Below are 18467 nucleotides of genomic sequence, written 5' to 3' on the forward strand. Positions count from 1 at the left end.
GTTATACCTCTGCCACTTCGCCTAACATTCACATCAACAGGCTGGTTTTCTGACAGCCCGTGCCCTTTTTATGCTCACTTACAGACACTTGTACTGTATGTTATCCACTTTTTATGTCTGCCAGATTTCCTGCCTCTGTTTTCGCTTCAAGCACGAGAGCGGTGTAAATGTTCAGTAAATTTGTGTTTGCGTCAGTACAGTCCTCATATATTTTTGACTGCATTTTCATCTTTTAGTAAAACATGATTTCTTTTTTTTTTTAATTGATTTTTTTGAAGGAGTATAAAATATTCCGTCTCATCCAAGGAAGCACTCCCAGTAAGCCACGGAAATGGTGAAGGAAGGATGCACATGCAGTAATTGGGTTTCGTCTGCTGTGAAAAATTCTGAACATAAAAACTGTTTTTTGTTGTTGTTTCCTTTCGTTTTGTGTGTGTGTCAGAATCATTTTTTGCCACCTTCGACATATTATTTCTGTAATCTGCTCCTAATCCTTCCCCTGTGCTGAAGCTGAATATGTGAGCAGTGGAAATGTATGCTCTAGAAATGGTGTGTTTGATGTTGTGTTCTGCTGGGTGGCACTATCTGATACCTGCCAGCCTTGTCCTGTGGAGTTTTCTGCTACACGTGAAAGCACTCTGAATATCTATACTAGCTGGTGCACTACTTTCTCTTTACTCGCTAAATCAACTATTTTTTAAATAAAGGAAAGAGTGTCAGAAAAAATCTCTCGGTACAGTACGCTTATTGCCTTTCTTGTCTAATGACTTGATGCTTCGGATTCCCTTTTTATGTTGCCGTCAATTAGATTTGATTCAGAATTTGTTTGTGGGGTTTGGGGGGTGGAGTGGAAGACTCGGCATGAAGAGCAAAGTGGCGTCAGCAGATCCCATGATACATGAAGTGTTCTGTGTATACAATCCCTGTCTGAAAATGGGCTCTTTTTAAAAAAAAAAAAAAGCATAACAAAACCTGAGGGACTGTTGTCCTAAAGATGCTGAGATGAGCTAATGGTGGTGAGCCAGTCAAGAAGAGGTTCTTTTTCTAAAGAACAAAGTGAAGATGATGAAAGTGGGAACCATTGCCAATTTGTCTCACGCTTCAACAGCGCGGAGTGAAAAGCTCAGTATTTTTGTGTGCAGCTTGATCCCCTCCTTTTAACCTAATTGTTATCGGGCCTGTGTGCGATAGTGAGTGGAGTTTATTGTGCCATTCCACCCGGGCTTTTTGTTTTTCCATCACTGTTCCTTCTATGCAAAAAAAAAAATTATGACCTATTTTAGCCTTTGTACAGATTATTTTGTATGAATAACGTACTGAAATAAAGTGAAAAGAATCAATCACGGATACTTTTATTTTTTATTTCCCACCTCATCCACCACACAACTCATTTCATTAACCTGAATTTGGAAGGCTTTCGTTTCAATGAGGCTGTTTACTTTGTCCCCACACAGGACTGCTGAACTTGTTAACCTGCAGTGGAGGTGATCTGCAGGTTGTTTCTGGTACTGCTTGTTCTCACACAGTCTTGTTTTGTGGGGTATGCTTGTCATCTTTTAAACATCACATGCAAGAACAGCATGGCTCATACTGCTGCAGGGTTACTGTTGCTTCCTATTATTTGTTCTTTTAAACCTCCACTGTGCTTAATAGATCTGCAGTAGCAGGTGGAATTTTAGACACATGCTCTCATTTAAGGGTTTTCAACCATCTAAAGATGTCAAAACTATGCAGGTACGTTGGTTGTTTTATTCAGAGTTCAACACAACACAGCCATGCCATCTCATCGTTTTCACACACCTGGACCCTATTGTTTTTCAATAGGTCAGCTCCAGGTTATCTAATTGGTATTTTGCCATGAAGCAGAGTTATGAGTGTTGTATCATATGATCTGACCTCCACAACCACACAATATGCCACCACCAGTATGGGGTATATTTTGGGATGCAATAACAGAAAAGCAGCCAGCAAGTGCTCAGAATATCTATCGTTCCCTGTTTCCTCTCAGCCAAACAGATTGCCACCCAGCCTAAGTATGGTACTGTTAGAGGTTTCTTGCAGATACAAGAGAGTTTGTCTTCTCCACTGGTGCTCAATAGGGGATTTGTTTTGTTGCTTTCTACAATAATGTAAGGTCTTGACCTTATAGTGCTCTTCAGATAGTCCCATTTACTGTGTTTGTGTGCTTTTAAGTCAGAAGTGGAAGCAACTGGGATGCTGCAAAGAAGCATACAGCTGTGATATCTAGTTATTTTCTACACTGAAGAAAATAGTACCAATAAGAAAAAAAACCTTGAGTGGGTAGGTCGCAAATTTAACCTGCTGCTGGTTATGAATGTCTTGGCTGAAAATAGTTACATTTTATTATTATAATGACACAAATTCCATTAATAAAACAAAATTGGTCAAATCGCTGTATTTTGTCTGAGTTCATGGAAGGAGGACGACACCACTTTCTATCTGTGCTATAAATATGAAGCCATAGCCAGCAACTGGCTAGCTTTGCTTAGCTAGGTTTAGCATTACAGACTATTTTTTACGATTACAGATGAAGCAAAATTAGTGTAAAAATTACAAGATGTTTGGTTTTTATAGGCCATTATGTTACAGATGAATACATTAACATGTCAAGTTCAAACCGTGAATCAAAATGGGGAAGAAAGGTGATTTAAGTGACTTTGCTTTTAAGACAGCTTGTCTGAGTATTTCAGAAACCGCTGATCTTGTGGGATTTTCCCACACAACCACCTTCAGTTTGCAAAGATGGTCTGAGAAAGAGAAAATATCCAGTGAGCGTAGCTAGACTACTTCAAGCTAAGAGGAAGGCAACAGGAAAGGAAGTCAAATAACCACTTGTTACAAGCAGGCTATGGAGAAGTTCATCTCTGAAAGCACAGCACATAAACCCTTGGAGCAGATGGACTACACCAACAGAAGACCACACCGGTTGCAACTCAAGTCAAGCTGAGGCTCACATGGGTTCACCCAAACTGGGCAACAGAAAAAAGTTGCCTGGTTTAATGAGTCTGGATGGGAATGTCCGAATTTGGCATGAACTACATGATGACATCAATCTAGCCCAGTGTTTCCAACCACTGTGCCACGAGAAATGACCAGGTGTGCCGTGGAAGATTACCTGGCTTCACCTGATTAGTACTCCAGGCGATCGGTGTGAGTAATGGGCAGAACAATTACATCATCTATCGATTACATTAAATGGGTTGCCAACCGCCAGTAAAACAGAAGAAGACGAAGAAGAAATTACATAGCAATACATAAATATTTGAAATAAAAAGTAGTCACTCTGACCCAGGCCCTGGGGAAAATTCCGACCCAGATGAAATGCCAGAAGAAAGCAAAAAAGGTATACTGGGGACAAACCGAGCCAACTCCACTATGTCTGCTGTGCGGAAAAAACTTATCAATGTGCTTTTTGTGACATTTTTGTTTGGTGGTGTGCTGTGTGATTGTTCTAATGTGAAGTAGGTGCCGTGGCTCCAAAAGTTTGGGAAACACTGATCTAGCTTACCTTGTATCAGTGGTGACATAAGGGTTTGCCCCATGTACCTCCAGGATGTGGTGGAGTGATTCAGCAACTGTGTGATGCGAAATTGCTGCAACCAAAATCTGAGGAATGTTTCCAGCAATTTTCTGAATCCATTCCACAAAGATTTGAGGCCGTTCTGAAGGCAAAAAGGGTCCAACCCATTGCGAATGAGGTGTAAATGTATGGTGATGGCATGTCACATACAAAAAAAAAATGTGATGATTCATGACACAATTTTCAGAGCATAGTGCCATCTTACCAAAAACTCTAATATATTGATTGGAGCCAATCACAGGAAGATCCACCATACTTCTAATTTCTGTGTTCAAACAAAGCTCGAGGTATCTGCACAGCTCAGGACATCACTATGGTATCACCCATCTGTATCATCTCTCTTTTCATATCACTCCCAGTTGGAATCCATAGATTCCATTAGCACTACCAAAGGTAAAGTAAAAATGTTGCATAATTACAGAGTGCAACCTCCTCCCAGTTAAGGTTCTGTTCAACTAAAATCTGATTTGTATTCAATCTAAAAAAAAAAAAAAGGTGAAACTCATTAAATACGAGTCTCTGGCAAGTCACTGAGTTACTGAGGGATCTGGTGTCCAGTGATGATGTAATACATTAACTTTATAGTTACGTTTTTGTGCTTCCGGTCATTCTGACAGATGATCCTTCATCACCAGTCAATAATCAGCTTTCGTCTTTCAATCTATATCTCTTCACAGAGTTTGTGGCTTGACTTCTTTCTTTCTTTTTAACTTCTTTATTGGTTTGAATGTTATTTACTCAAAGTTTGGCAGATTCAATCTAAAGCACACTGGAGACATCACAGCAAAAGGCAATGTCATGTAACTACATTAGATGTTCCTCCTCTCAAAAATGTCATTGTCCAGCCTCTGTCAACCGTCCTTCTGCTTTATTCACTGGAACAGTAATCTGAATCTGTAATCTGCAGACTAGAACATGAAACTTTCACAAGCAATAAACATTAATACAGAAAGACGAGTGCACTGCGTTTGTGCGATGTGGAATCTAGGCCCTTTGACATAATGGCGAGAGGAGACAGAATGCACAGGGGTAAACTAAAGGCAGCTTGTAGGCCATTCAGCTGCTGTCAGCTAGAGATATTTTTTGTGCAATCTGACCCATCAGCCTACATGGACAGTTCTGGGTCTCACCAGCACGGTGAGGCGGCGTCACAAATCCATGCCCCCCCTTTTTTTAAGCCACCCCGACACCAGCACAGCTTGCAACCCACCCGCTTCTCACAGATTCACATGGCGCCTGCAGATCTGCTGGGTGGGGCAGGAACTGGGGACTGTTTACAAGTGAAACTCGCTGTAGCTTTACACCTCAATAAATAATGGACCGGAAACTGAATCTGGACCGAGCTGAGACATTCTCCTTTGTCAACCCGTGGATCAGATACTTTCTCTTCTTCTTCAGCTTCTTATTTTGGGTGAGTAGAGTTGCAACGATAAAAGTGTTGCAACGATAAAATATACTCTAAATATTTTGGAGAATGCAAATCACCAGCAATCAGAGAGCTTTCAAAGAAGACAGATCTGCTACAAAGAAAAACCAAAAAATATATAAATAATAAATGGAGAAAAGAAATTCAGCTATTATCAGGAGTTAAAAACAGCAGGAGCACCCAGCCTCCATGCTGCTACCTATTTCACGTTTAGTACAGTTACACATGAGAACTTTGATTGCCTGTATACATCACTGCAGCAATGCATTCGTAACAAATAAATCGAGTACTGACTCAACCTAATAAGTGGTTGTGTCACTCTTGGCAGCAAGAACTGCAATCAAGCGTTTGTGATGACTGGTATTTAGTCTTTCGCATCGCTGTGGAAAAATTCTGGCCCACTCTTGTTTGCAGAATAGTTTTAATGAAGTCTCATTGGAGGGTTTTCAAGCATGAATGGCCTTGTTGAAGGTCACGCCAAAGTATCTCAACCTGATCTGAGTTCGGACTTTGAATAGGCCACTCGAAACCTTCAGTTTGTTTTGCTTTTTTGAGCCATTCAGAGGTGTACTCGCTGGTGTGTTTGGATCATTGTCCTGCTGGATTGCCCAAGTGTCCTTAACCCTCATAATGTCCTCCCGATTTCCATGCACCTGTGGTCCTCAGGGGTCAAAAATGTCCCCATCTGGTTTGATTGATACTTAATTAATATGAAGTGGATTTTCCCCCCACTTTTAATTAAAACTTAATTCAAACATTTTGACACAATTTTTTTTTATTCCATTTCAAATTTAAATCTGATAAAAACCTCATAAAAATGAATTTTTTCTTTGTTTTCAGGTAAAAAATAAATGAAATCATCAGTTATCGTGAGGATCGTTTCACAACCAGAGTCGGTTGCTTTAACAGATGATCACAGACGGGTTTATGTCAAAGTTAATTTAGAAAGCTGTTTTTAAACTACAAGTTCTTTACTGGCAGCACATAATCACATCTGTTGTCCTCTGGGCTCAAAAATGACCCTGTTTGCTTTGACTGTTTATAAAGCAACAAGTATAAAATATCATCCATCTCTGTGTTTCAAGGTTTTATTCAACTTTATTCCAACTCATTACCTGACAGTTTTCTATATTTTGGCATGGTAGGACACCAGGGCATGAGTCTGAGTGAAGGCAAACTTTCATGAGGACAAAGGCGTGTCCATATTTGACACAAGTGCAGGAGGAAGCTCAGGTTTATTCCTCTGCACTGGTCCCATCATGGACAGCTTTCTTTTCTGCAGTTGCAGGCCAAGGGTCATATACAGTAAACAAGCTGTTACAGGTGATTGTTGTCTTTTGGAAACCTGCAATGTTAGGGACAACTCGCGTGTCCTGACTGCAGGACAGACGGTTTGCCATCGCACACGAGCATGTTCCATGTACAGCTGGACCTGCATCACATGCTGCCCATGTTTTTATCTCATAGTTCCCTGGTTTACTTGGATGTTCTGTTAGAATGGACAGAGTCCTCTGAAGAGGACTTGGTGCTCATACAGTCACATCAGTACCAGGATCTTACATCACAGCAGGAGAAACACCCACTTGTTCCATACACCTCATGGGAGCACGTTTGTGTCATGAACGACGATCATCTATTGTGTCTTTATCAAGAAATTATGTCCTTTTTGTGCTTCTGTGATTAATCTTGTGTCACCTTTAAAACTTCTCTACCAGACTCAGGATGTCATAAACTGGCCGTAGCGACTCTACTGGATGCACGGCAGTAAGAATCAACACACCCACATATGCCTACAGCTGCATTCGGTCCATTTTTCTTCCTCTCTTGTTGTCCCTCCTTGTTCGTCATTGAGTTGGCTGTAGAGCAGGTCATCTGCTAATTGGATGGTTGTTGGTTCAATCTCTGTGTGCTCTAGTCTGGAGTTCTTACCAAGGTGTCCTTGGGCAAGTTACTGAACCCCAACTTGGTCTCTGATGCATCCATTGGCATGTGAACGTTAAAAAGCAGAATACAAGCAGAATACACTGTGTATAATGCTTTCAGTACTCGAGTAGAAAAGCCACTGAAGGAGTATGGGACCTGGCACATGTGCTTGGACTGTGGTAGATCATCTTTCTCTGAGGCACATGAGAGAGTCAGGCATCGTCTGTCACTGGGAAGGTTAGAAGACCAGATCAGTGTTTCCTCACGTTACTGCAAATATTCCTCTGTCTCAGCTGATTCCTCTTTCTTGCTTGATTCTTTTCTTCATCATAATTGAAATGGATGATGTGTAGTCCTCTGACACATCTTCTATTTCAGTTTCACATTCTGAAAATTCAAGAAACTTCAAGAAGCCCAGTCACTTTCTCTCCAAGCTCCTCAGACTACCATGTCCTGGATGCCTGAGAACCTACTTGAACATAGTTCAGATTCTTCATCACTTTTCTTCACTTCATAGCCTTCTTCCACTTCTGCAGGTGGCTGATGTGCTTTTTCAGAGAAAGGGTAGCATGTGCTCTAAATATTGACAATATTTTCTATATCTTCTAACCCTGGATCTTCCTGAACATTGATTCTCCCTCCTCATTATACTAGAGGACAATATGTGCTTTGTCCTACTGGTCATTGCTTTGCACAACATGGTAAAAAAAAGTATGCTCATCAAAGTATGCAAATCTCCAGTGCAATGGAGGCTTGTGAGCATACTTTCTGTGTATGTTTTATTGTAGGGTCTACCTTACAATACAAAGCACCTTGATGCGACTGTTGTTGTGATTCGGCGCTGTGTAAATAAAATTCCATTGAATATAGAGCACCTGCCTCCTCGTTATGCTGCCTGTTGTTGTTGTTGTTGTGGTTGTTATGACCAGTGCTTGACCCCACACATCAGTGATCCAAGATCAAAGATGTTTGAAAGCAGTATGGTGTGAAAATATGACCCTTTGCAACACTTTGTACTTTGGGGTCATTTTTGTCCACGAGGACCACAGGTGATATAAAATCCAATAAAAAACCCATAAATAAATCAAGACAATCATATTACTATTTGTATGAAATGTTGTGTTTGTTTTAAGCCAAACATTCCACCAATTTTAACTTTTATCTTGTCAGTCTTCAGCATATTTTCCCAAAAGTCTTTGGGATCATCAGCATGTTACTGTTTGTTTTTTTTGGCAAATTTGAGCCTCTGTGTTCTTTTTGGTCAGCAGTGTTTTCGCCTTGTAACTCTCCCCTGGATGCCATTTTTGACATCAGTTTCTTTCTTATTGTTGAATCGTGAGCACTGACTTTAGCTGAGACAGGTGAGGCCTGCAGTTCTTTAGATGTTGTCCCAGGTTCTTTGGTGACCTGGTGGACGAGTCGTTGATGTGCTCGATGTGTTGGTGAAACAGAAAATAAATTGGTTGATATATTTGAACGATATTCTTAATGGTAGATAAACTGTTACATTTCAGGCAGTATAGTGGATACATAACTGCATAAATGTGTGAGCAAGCTGATGTTAATGGATGCTTATATGTTTTTTGCTCACTAGCACAGGAGATGATCTGACCCAGTCACAATTCAGCCCCTGTCAGTCGCTCACACCATCACACCTTCCATTTCTCCCGTATTCAAGGACAGGTGCCCTAAATCGCTTATTTTCTAACAGATGTCAGGCATGCACGCACTGCTGATATGACATAATCATTATGCATTTTGTGCAAGTCTTACATTATACACGCTCCTCTACTGTGGCTGTTAGTGTAACAAAAAGACAACAAGACAACTGGGAAATGATAGAAAGGTACAGCGGATACACTGAAGCAGCCATTAAAGCACCGCGTCCTCCATGAGCAGTTGCTTTCGCACAAAAACACACACTATTAAAATAGAGCTGTTTGGCTCACTTACTTTCCCAGCACATTACAAGTCGAGCACACAGATCACATCTCTAACTCTGCTAACTCCCTACACCTCCATTACATCCCTGTTCATCCAATCCTCCACAAAAACAGCAGGGGGGCAAACACTGTACTGTGCTCCTACTGTGTTTAGAGCCAATCAGCAATAACTGCACCCGCAGCAGCCTCATACCCCAGCCTGTGTTGACTTTGTTTATCAGACATGGGCTCAGGAGTGAACACTGCAGCCCTAATCCATCAGGCCTTTGTCCCCCCGTCCCCGTGGCTCAGTTGAGCTGGCTTTCACCTCCACACAAAATCCTCTGGGAGAAGTCTGATTCATCCCTTTGAAAAGCCTGAAAAACAGAGCTGGAATACATTCACTGTGTAAGTGTGTCTCCTGTTGCAAATGCCACCCTCATTCACAAAAGGCACAGTCAGTGGAAAACTGACAAAAGGAGCTGCAGGTGCGCACACTCCTACACGTCAGAAAATACCCCTGAAAAATGTACAATGGTACTTTACAATGCATCCTTTATACACAAAAGCAAACACGCACAAATTAGTAATCAGGAGAATGTCTGTGAATTCGGAGGCTGGAAATGGAAGCCAGGACCGCACAGATTGTTATTCAAGGTGAGAAAAGCAATCACAGAGAGAAGGGAAATTAATGTTGACAATGCAATCAACGGGAAGCGTTAATTCCACCTGTTTTCCACTCACTTGGCTCCTTTAATACGTCGATTCTATTTGGGTGAACTCACCTCTTCAGCAGTTCACAACACGTTTGGGTAACACTGTTTAAAAGAAGGGCACGCACACACATCACAGTCAAGAACTAAGTGAAGTTAGGGTGGATAATAAAAACAATTCTCTAACCAAGGTCGAGTTCTTCTCGCAGTTCTATAAATCCTGATAAAAACTGGAGAGAGCATTTTTCAGTTCTGGAGGATTTCCATCGCAGTCACAGGTGGACTGAGTCTGATTTCTGTATTCTGCTTGGGAAATTCAACACCAGATACTTCTAAGCTGGTAATTAATTAGCAATAGCAAAGCCCAGAAAATGCTGTGTATTTGTAATTTATCCAGGTTGAGTCTTTATTTGGATGTTTAAAAAGTTGTTGAAAGGAAACATGTTCCTTCCAGGGTGCCGCCTCGGACTTTTGTTTGCAGGACAGGTGTGATTAGATTAGTGATGATAAGCTTTTTCCTCAGGTGCTGAGTAGGCAGAGCACCCGTTGCCATGGTAACTGCATCACTAGTTTATGTGTTGGCGGTAAACGGACAGATGGATATCAACAGGGAAAAAAATAATAACATATGGACCTCGGTTTAATGTGGAACCTCGCAACGAAGGACAGACAGCAAACGCGATAGAGGAGAATTACTTGCTTTCTTTGCTGGTGAAAAATAAATAAAAATTGCTGGTAACAATAAAATCATCTCCTTTTTTTCCAGGTTTTCTCCCTGTTGATTGTTGCAATTGGTGTGTATGCTAAAGTCCAGAAGGCCACAGGTACGCAAGACAACACTTTTCGCTCACACCTCCTAAACTCCAAAGTGAATTAAAGACCAGCGATAAACCGTCCCTCATAAAAAGAGGTGCAGGAATGAGGTGGCACTCTCCTTGGGATCGTAAACTGTTTAGCTTTCCTGGCACAAAGCAAATGTGTGTCAGGCTTTCGCCTTCATTTTACCTGGTGTCTTTAATTTTGTAATTACTATGAGATATATATATAGTTGAGAGACAACCAAAATTTTTTTACCTGTGTTCATTGTGCACAACCCCACAATAGATCATTAGCTGCTAGCGTAGGAAGGGATGCTGCAAAGACAGGGAAACAAGGTACATGATGGAATTATTTAAATCAAAATCAGGTATTGGGGTTGGAAACAAACAGAGGCTGTTTTCCCATCTTTCTGCCAGACACGGTGAGGGACACGTTCCTGATCGACCCGGCTGTCATATTAATCGTGGTGGGGGTGGTCATGTTCTTCATCACTTTCTGTGGCTGTATCGGAGCTCTCAGAGAGAACATTCGCCTCCTCAAGACAGTAATAGACCTCACAGACACATTACAAATACTGGCACAGTGTTTTGCTTCCATCTAATCCAAAGCCAAGTCTCACATCTTATGTGTAACAACTAATCTGTCCTTTAAGATGATATTAGTCACAGCCTTTTAATATTTTTGTCTTTACTCCCTAGTTCTCCTTCAGCCTCACACTGGTCTTCCTCACCCAGCTGGCCATAGCGATTCTGGGCTTCTTTTACTCCGATCAGGTATCTGAATCTTTACAGACTGTTCTGTGCACTGGCTCAGTTATTCTACGGGGCCATTTAAGGCCACATTCAGGCTCCAGTGATAACAATGAGCACTATTGATTTATGGTGTCATTTCTCGGCTTTTGGACATTCTGTACATTTGTAAACTGCAGTATATGCAACTTAATAAGGCAGACATCTGATCCCACAGATGGGCCAGCCTTGCCCACAGGGGAAATGTCTTGTTAATGTCTGTGCTGCGCAGCATACACAGGAAACAGAACGGCAGCTTCCAGTGAGAATCAGTGTTTGTGTCACTCTCTATAAATCCTCCAAATGACTCAGGCTTGTTCTGTAGACTGACAGAAAATACGCGAGAACTTTCTCTCGGTATTACAATGTGATTTGAAGTGACTGGATATAAAAACTATTTGGGTTTATTGTGGCAAAGTTTTAAATGCTAGTGGCAATAACGGCAACGACAGCACTGTGTTCAGTGAGCTAATTGTTGGCACCTGGGGACAATGGAAAGAAGCAAGAGTGTGCTTCCAGGCAAACTCATAAACTTTAACGTACTACGTCTCTATGTATATGAATAAATAATGGTGCCAGTAGCAGTACCAGTACCTTTGACCACTGGAGTTTAAGTTTTATTGAGCTCGCTGACATGTTTGGTCTTTGCATTGATGTGTTTGTTTTGCAGTTATCCCCACAGACCACAGCTTTTATTGATTTCAGAATTAAGTCAACCTGACTAAATAGTCTCATTCGCAGACTGTCTCCTGCCTCTCTAATTGATACAATTAGAACAATTTAAAACAAAAAAAGAATTTTAACGATTGTTTTTTATTATACATTAATAATAAGTTTAATTCCAGGTCTAGATACATTAAAAATGTCTGTTTTTGTGACCATAGGTGATCTACTCTGTGGCTGCATGAATGTACATATGTACTACAGTACTATATCTCAGCCTATATCTTATACTTATATGACCCAAGTGATTGGTTTGGAGACTACGGAGATGAGAAGGATCCCCCTCCACTTATCCCCTTCACTAACATCCCATTAGGGCTCCACCGAGAATAAAAACCACAACAGCCAGCAGTGGCAGCACTCGCTGTCATCAGTGGCGGGGATCCTGGTGCCTGATGATACCTCTCCTCTCCCTTGTGTTCTCTGTCAGCACTCAGACTGCCTGCTGCTAAACAGAGTAGTTTAACAACCCTCCCAGCATCCTTCCTCGCTAAATGATTCAAATGCTTCGGCACTTCAAAGTGGAACCAAATGTTCCATTTCAACAGATCCCTTGAAGGAGACTTTGCCGCTAATGACACACTGTGACGGTAGCCTCCAAAGCCCACGAGCAAACTGCACCACGTGGGAACAGAAACAGGGGAAGGCACAGGGTGAGCGTAAGGAACATTGTAAAAATCCTAACACAAATTAACAAAACTACTTCAGGATAACATTTTGGGCTATTTTGACAGTGCTCACAGTATTTATCAACATAACCTGTTCTAACGTAGTTTGTAATGCGAACAATTCACAAAGCCTTTAGCAAAGCATTCAGAGAAGTTCGCTTTAATGAGAATTTAAAGTTCAGTGGCTCATTATCATACAGTGCTCCTATTAGTATATATTACATCTGAACTCAGCCTGTATAACCATGGCCCTCTTTGTTCTCAGCGTCTTAAAGGGTGGAAGAATAGCAAAAACAAATATGAACAATGCAAGCCCTCGTTAATACTCTGAAAATGAAAATAATCTTACAGACAATGAAAGTTAAAGTAACAAGCAGGACAAAATTTCACCGTCTGAATCAGCCTCGTTCAGTTTCAAATGCTCATTACTGATAACTCAGTCAAATAACGTATTCATATATCATCTATAGGTTTTGTTTATTCAGCTCGAGAGGAGCTGATGAAAATCGACACATAATAACAAATGGCTAAGTTCAAGTAATTATCTACTATAATGTAGAACCTGCATATGTGCTTTGTGTTTGGTATGCGCTTCATGTATAGTTCTCACAGGCACAAATGGTTTTATTATTATGTATGCTGTACTTCCTGCTCTGCTGCCGCCTGGTTTACGTGCATCCCGCAGGACGCTTTACAATGTAAACAGGACGATGCTGTGTTGCCTCCAAACCCATGTGTTAATATTTGTTTATTTTCAGAAAAAACTGAAGTGGCCTTTTATGGAAAAAAAAGTTCAATGCAACGTTGAACATGAATACCGTTTATGCAAATGTGAAAAGTCCCACAAAAAGTCGATCAAATCTACAGCAAAGCCACCTGATTAACTATGAATAGGTGTCTGACAGCTCCCCAGAAACCGTTTTAGCTTGGATCTGAAATTATCCTCGACTTCATCATTTCAAGCTTTGTGGGGATTTTCCACTGCATCTGTTCAAAAGAGGGTTCACAAAAAGGTACTTTACAATCCTCCAAAATGCTACCCGAGTAATTAACTGAGAGATCAGTTGTGTCAATGAGCACCTTAGCAGGCAAGTAACAAAGACATCTGTAGATAGTTTATTGTAAAACATGCAAAATGTTGATATTAAAGCTGTTATTCTGTGTATTCAATCAGCCTTTTCCTCTCTCTTAGGCACGGGGTGCTTTGGGAAAGTTTGTAAAGAAAGCAATTGTGCACTACAGGGATGACCTGGATCTGCAGAACCTGATGGATTACATTCAAAAAGAGGTGCTCTCATTGGCCATTTCCACTGAGCCGGAGTGGCTCCTTTTGTCTGTAGAAGTCTTCAAACTGATCACAGATAGTTTATTGGATGCATCTGAGACTAAAGCAAGAAACCGCAGTTTGTTTTGTTTGTTTTTTTGCCTTAGCGAGGGTTTCCACAGGAGGCTACATGCAACTTACAGTTCCTGTTCTCTGTGGGTCACCTCATGTGAAACTGCTCTTCCATCTGCACATGCTGGCACATTTATGAGTTTGGGTTTTCCCACGGGAGAAGCCCTGACTGGCAGGATGCCCAGTACAGACCAACACTATGTTTCTAAATATACACCCGATTTCACTTTTCACTCTTCATTTTTCTTTTTCCCCCCAGTTCAAGTGTTGTGGATGGAACAACTACACTGATTGGTCTTGGAACCTCTACTTTAATTGTACACATGACAACCCCAGCTCTGAGCGCTGTGGTGTGCCTTATTCCTGCTGTACTCCTGTTCCTGGGGAGGTCAGTCTTTCTCTGTTTAGCCTCTTAACATACACAACATGTACAAACTAACAGCGTGCCTTAAAAGAAACCTTAACACAAACTTTCATAATCTTAAGATGATGTATTATTAAGATTGCTGACCTCACAATTTCAGTCAGCATTTCAAATTTGTTCAGTGTTTTAAATCTTCTCTGTCATGCCGAATTCACTTGATTAAGCAACTGACAAATCAAACCTCCTTCACATTTATGATAAACAGAAACAAGAAAGGCAGAAAGATTGTGACATGAACAGAACAAGCAGCTGTATGATGATGAAACAGGCTCTTAACACTTTATTAACAGAGAAAAATAAATAAAACTGCTGAGAATTTAAAGTTACAAAAAAAATCTTGTATCTTGACTCAGCAGGGTCTTATGCAGGAGCTTGGTGAGTAGAACAGACTGTGGCAATAAAGGATAACACACGTAAAGCTACCCAGCCATGTCGACACAACTGTGCGCCAGTTGTGTGTATTTCACATTCACCTCCACACATCTCTCTCTGAATGCAAGATATGTACGTGGCCAGTATTCAACGGGAGACAAAGTATGGCAGCTATGCATGTATTTCTTCTAAACTTGGAGAAGAGGACTTCCACGGGTCCCTGGAGTCTCCAGACAGTTACATTCGATTAGAAGTGAGGCTTCTCTGCTAAGACATCAGACTGTCTTATCCAACAGAAGTGAGACTGTCAGCTGATGATGGGGATTCAAGACTTTCCACTGACAAGCTGGCATTAAGAGAGACCCAAAGAAAATTTGAAATCATCTATAAAATATACCCGATACTTTAGCTAATGGTCTGTGGATGCTGAATTATAGCCAGCACTGCCTGACTGTGACAACCTGCGTTGTTTTGACATGTACGCAAGTGTGTCCAAACTAAGAGGCTCTCAGTCGGGAGGTGGCAAGAACACGTCTGCATCTGCTTGTAAAAGCAGTTTTTGGTATTACCTTCCTTTCCTTTGGGATTAGCTGTCATGCACAGAACTGGTCTCATAATGGCCAACCAGTTTCTCTTAAAAGGAATCTGCAAATTGATTGGTTGAGTACCTGAATGAGTCACTGCCAGGCAATTTCCATCTTAAAGAAGAAAGAAAAAAAAACATGTTTAACATATTCCGATATGATCAACCTTACAGTAAATTTGCACAGATGATTCCAAATCAAAGTCTTCTTTCATGAAGGTTTTATGATATTTTGAGACTACTGAATCAACACTACAGCTATCTGCGTGCATGAGGATCCATGCTGTCATACAAACAGCATATATGTAAATGTCTGCATGAGCACAAACTTTGGATTCACAAATACACGCAAAAAAATCTCTGTACAGACGCAGCAGCACAGCTTGAAAACCACCACTGAGGAAAAAACATCTATCACACTATTGATTAAACATCATGCAACTCTGAAAACAGATCACAGCAACATTTTACAACATGGGGTAAAAATAAAATAACATTAAAAACAACTAAAAAAAACTATTAATTAAACAGTTTGAGAGCTGCTGCTGTGCTGCAACCTGCTGGTAGTACCCTGTAACTGCATGGTTCCCTCAGGGATTAGGTAGCTTTTCTTTTCAGAGCCAGTGGGTTTTGCTTGTACTGCTCACATTATTTTCTTTCCTCTCAACAAACGTCACTCTTTCATTATTTCCAATTTACTTTCAATTCAAAGTAAAAACAAGCAATGTGAAACCAGCAGCATGAAAGCGAGATCTGAACGTATTTAGAGTGCTTTAGGTTTATGTGCTTATCAATGTATCATGCACTCAGTGTTTCGTCTGTCTTTGCTTTTGTTCATCTGGCTTACAGGCAGTGATCAACACTATGTGCGGTTTTGGAGTTCAAACGCAAAACTTCATGGAGGCAAACAAGTCGATCTACCCAGTAGGCTGTGCAGACAAAGCAGTGATGTGGATCGAGTCTCATCTGCTGCTGGTGGGAGCTCTCGCCTTGGGTCTGGCCTTGCCTCAGGTAACCCAGTGTAGTAATTAGGCAACACAGGACTAGTAACTTGCCAAAAGGACTAGTTTCATCTTGAATAAGACTACAAACAAACAAGCCAATATAACTATTAATGAAAGTTTGCTGGATTCAGTGTGTAGCAATCAACATATTGACTGGAGACGCTCCCTCAAAGGCAAACTTCAAACTGGCGTTTTTGGATGTGGCTGCGAAAACAGTCCAAGCTAGACTTCAGCAATCAGAGCCATGCAGACTTTATACACGCATACAAATCTCAATCTGAGAGCTTCCCACGGCCTTTTTTACAAGTTCAATATCGTCCTTGTAAAAAGATAAAAAAATAAATTTTTTAAAAAAAAGGGATAAAACTTGGATTCTAGAGGAAACCAATAAGGAGTAGGGTTAATGTGAGGCCACTGTGAATCAAGGGATTTGGAATGGTGTGTTCTACCTAGACAGCAATAACTAGGCACATTGGGACAATAAAATTTTAACTGCACATTATTCATTTATTACACTATCCTAGAATGAGTACAGGTTAATGTGCAACAGAGGTAGAGGGGTGTGTGTGATAATGTAATATGTCTAAGAGATGCTGACGACTCCCTGATTCTCACTGTGCAACGCACCACGATCCCCCAGTATTTCCGCTGCAGCAGACGGAAATCTAGAGAATCTGAAATGCCAGAATTTGAAAATAGACAGGCCTCCTCTTGAAGCTCTTCTTCCTCTTCTAAATCCCTCCCATGTTGTCCCATAAATATGTACCAAACATCTATGCTGACGCCTTCTATTGCAATGGCAGTTCTTTATACTACTTACCTGCTAAAATTTCCCATCATGAACTATATTTTTTTAAATGGGTCAAGAGAAATGTATTCACACCTAAGACCACCTAAATTACAAAATGCTGACAGGATGTGTTACGGGGATGATTTTGTTTTGCCCCTCTACCAATGATGCTAAAAACATGCCCTGATAACTAAATAAAACCATTCAATACTCATTAAGCAAACATGAAATCAAATTAGCACTTATAACGAGCTGCCTCTAAATAATTACTCTGTTTACTTATTAAAATGTTTCAGCTAATATTAAATGGCAATCTAGCAGAAGGTGTAACTTTAGCACAGGATGTTTAAACTGATTTGTCTCGTTCTCATCTGTACGCTAGGCTCTGCAGTGAATCTGAAGAGAAGCACAAATTACCCACAAGGCCCGACAGAGCAATTGCATTAGTTTTCTAATGCTTTGATGTGCCGTAAATCTGATGACGTTCTCTTTTAAGTCTTGCATATCCTCTCAAAACACTTACCGACACTTACTTTGTCTGCATAACAAGCCAAAGTGTTAATTATAGACTGCTGTTTAAAAGCTGTGTTTGCAACCCAATGGTTTGGTTTCTCTCTGTAAGAACACCTTATGATCGGCTTGACAGGTGCGTGCAAATGTGAGTACGCAATTATTTTAAGTGACTCGTTTGAGTCAGTCTCAACTAATTTGGGAACCTTTCTTCCCAGCGCCACATTGCAGCACCCTGCTAAGGGACCTTGAGATGCTCGGTACAGAACGTACAGTTACAGAGAGCCTCTTCTGTGATCTAAAGTGGCTGCTGTTGTCCTCTAGATTGCAGGAATTGTGCTGTCCCAGATCCTGATCTCTCAGATTCAAGATGAGATTACCTCAGTGTTGTGAGAGCGCTACGACAGAGGGGAAGAAAACGAAAGAAAGGAACTTGCAGTACTCCACTCAGCTTCTCTGACATGTTCAAGGACATCTTTTCTACAGCTACTACTGCAATATCTGGGCATGTGATATTCTTAACATGTGGTTGCCTACAGGTATACAAGTGTGATGCACTTTAATGTATTATTTACAGTCAATTATATGCCAAGTGTATATATTATTAACCGGTTTTGAACATTGACGTCAAGATTTCATCTCTTTAAATGTGAAAAGTTTGCTTATAGAATTGAGTTAAAACATATGCATTTATTATTTTATGTTACTGTTTATCACTGAACATCAGCTCACATAAAGCAAGTCATTATGTGTCGTTTTTTAAAGGTCTGGAAACACAACATTCACACACTGCTCGCCTCCCTCA

The 18467-nt window shown here is 40.8% G+C and overlaps 1 protein-coding gene across 1 annotated transcript; it reads left to right on the forward strand.

The window, feature by feature from the left end:
* Nucleotides 1–4866: 4866 nt before the first annotated feature.
* tspan33b (tetraspanin 33b) lies at nt 4867–18414 on the forward strand. Its single transcript, XM_085411644.1, has 8 exons — nt 4867–5012; nt 10352–10409; nt 10821–10948; nt 11103–11177; nt 13776–13871; nt 14239–14367; nt 16208–16369; nt 17987–18414. Exons 1-8 carry the CDS (start codon nt 4917–4919, stop codon nt 18053–18055), a joined length of 813 nt encoding a protein of 270 aa, XP_085267770.1. The 5' UTR covers nt 4867–4916; the 3' UTR covers nt 18056–18414.
* Nucleotides 18415–18467: the final 53 nt, after the last annotated feature.

This window comes from Rhamphochromis longiceps, linkage group LG7 (assembly GCF_057381845.1).
Source record: "Rhamphochromis longiceps isolate RC_006_pf linkage group LG7, R_longiceps_female_GT1.1, whole genome shotgun sequence".
NCBI classification, from domain to species: domain Eukaryota; kingdom Metazoa; phylum Chordata; class Actinopteri; order Cichliformes; family Cichlidae; genus Rhamphochromis; species Rhamphochromis longiceps.

Excerpts from the sequence above, each read along its gene's own strand:
- tspan33b (XM_085411644.1), top strand. The coding sequence starts at position 4,917 with ATGGACCGGAAACTGAATCTGGACCGAGCTGAGACATTCTCCTTTGTC. Across the intron at positions 13,872-14,238 it reads TGGATTACATTCAAAAAGAG|TTCAAGTGTTGTGGATGGAA; the intron begins GTGCTCTCATTG and ends TTTTCCCCCCAG. Across the intron at positions 14,368-16,207 it reads GTACTCCTGTTCCTGGGGAG|GCAGTGATCAACACTATGTG; the intron begins GTCAGTCTTTCT and ends TCTGGCTTACAG.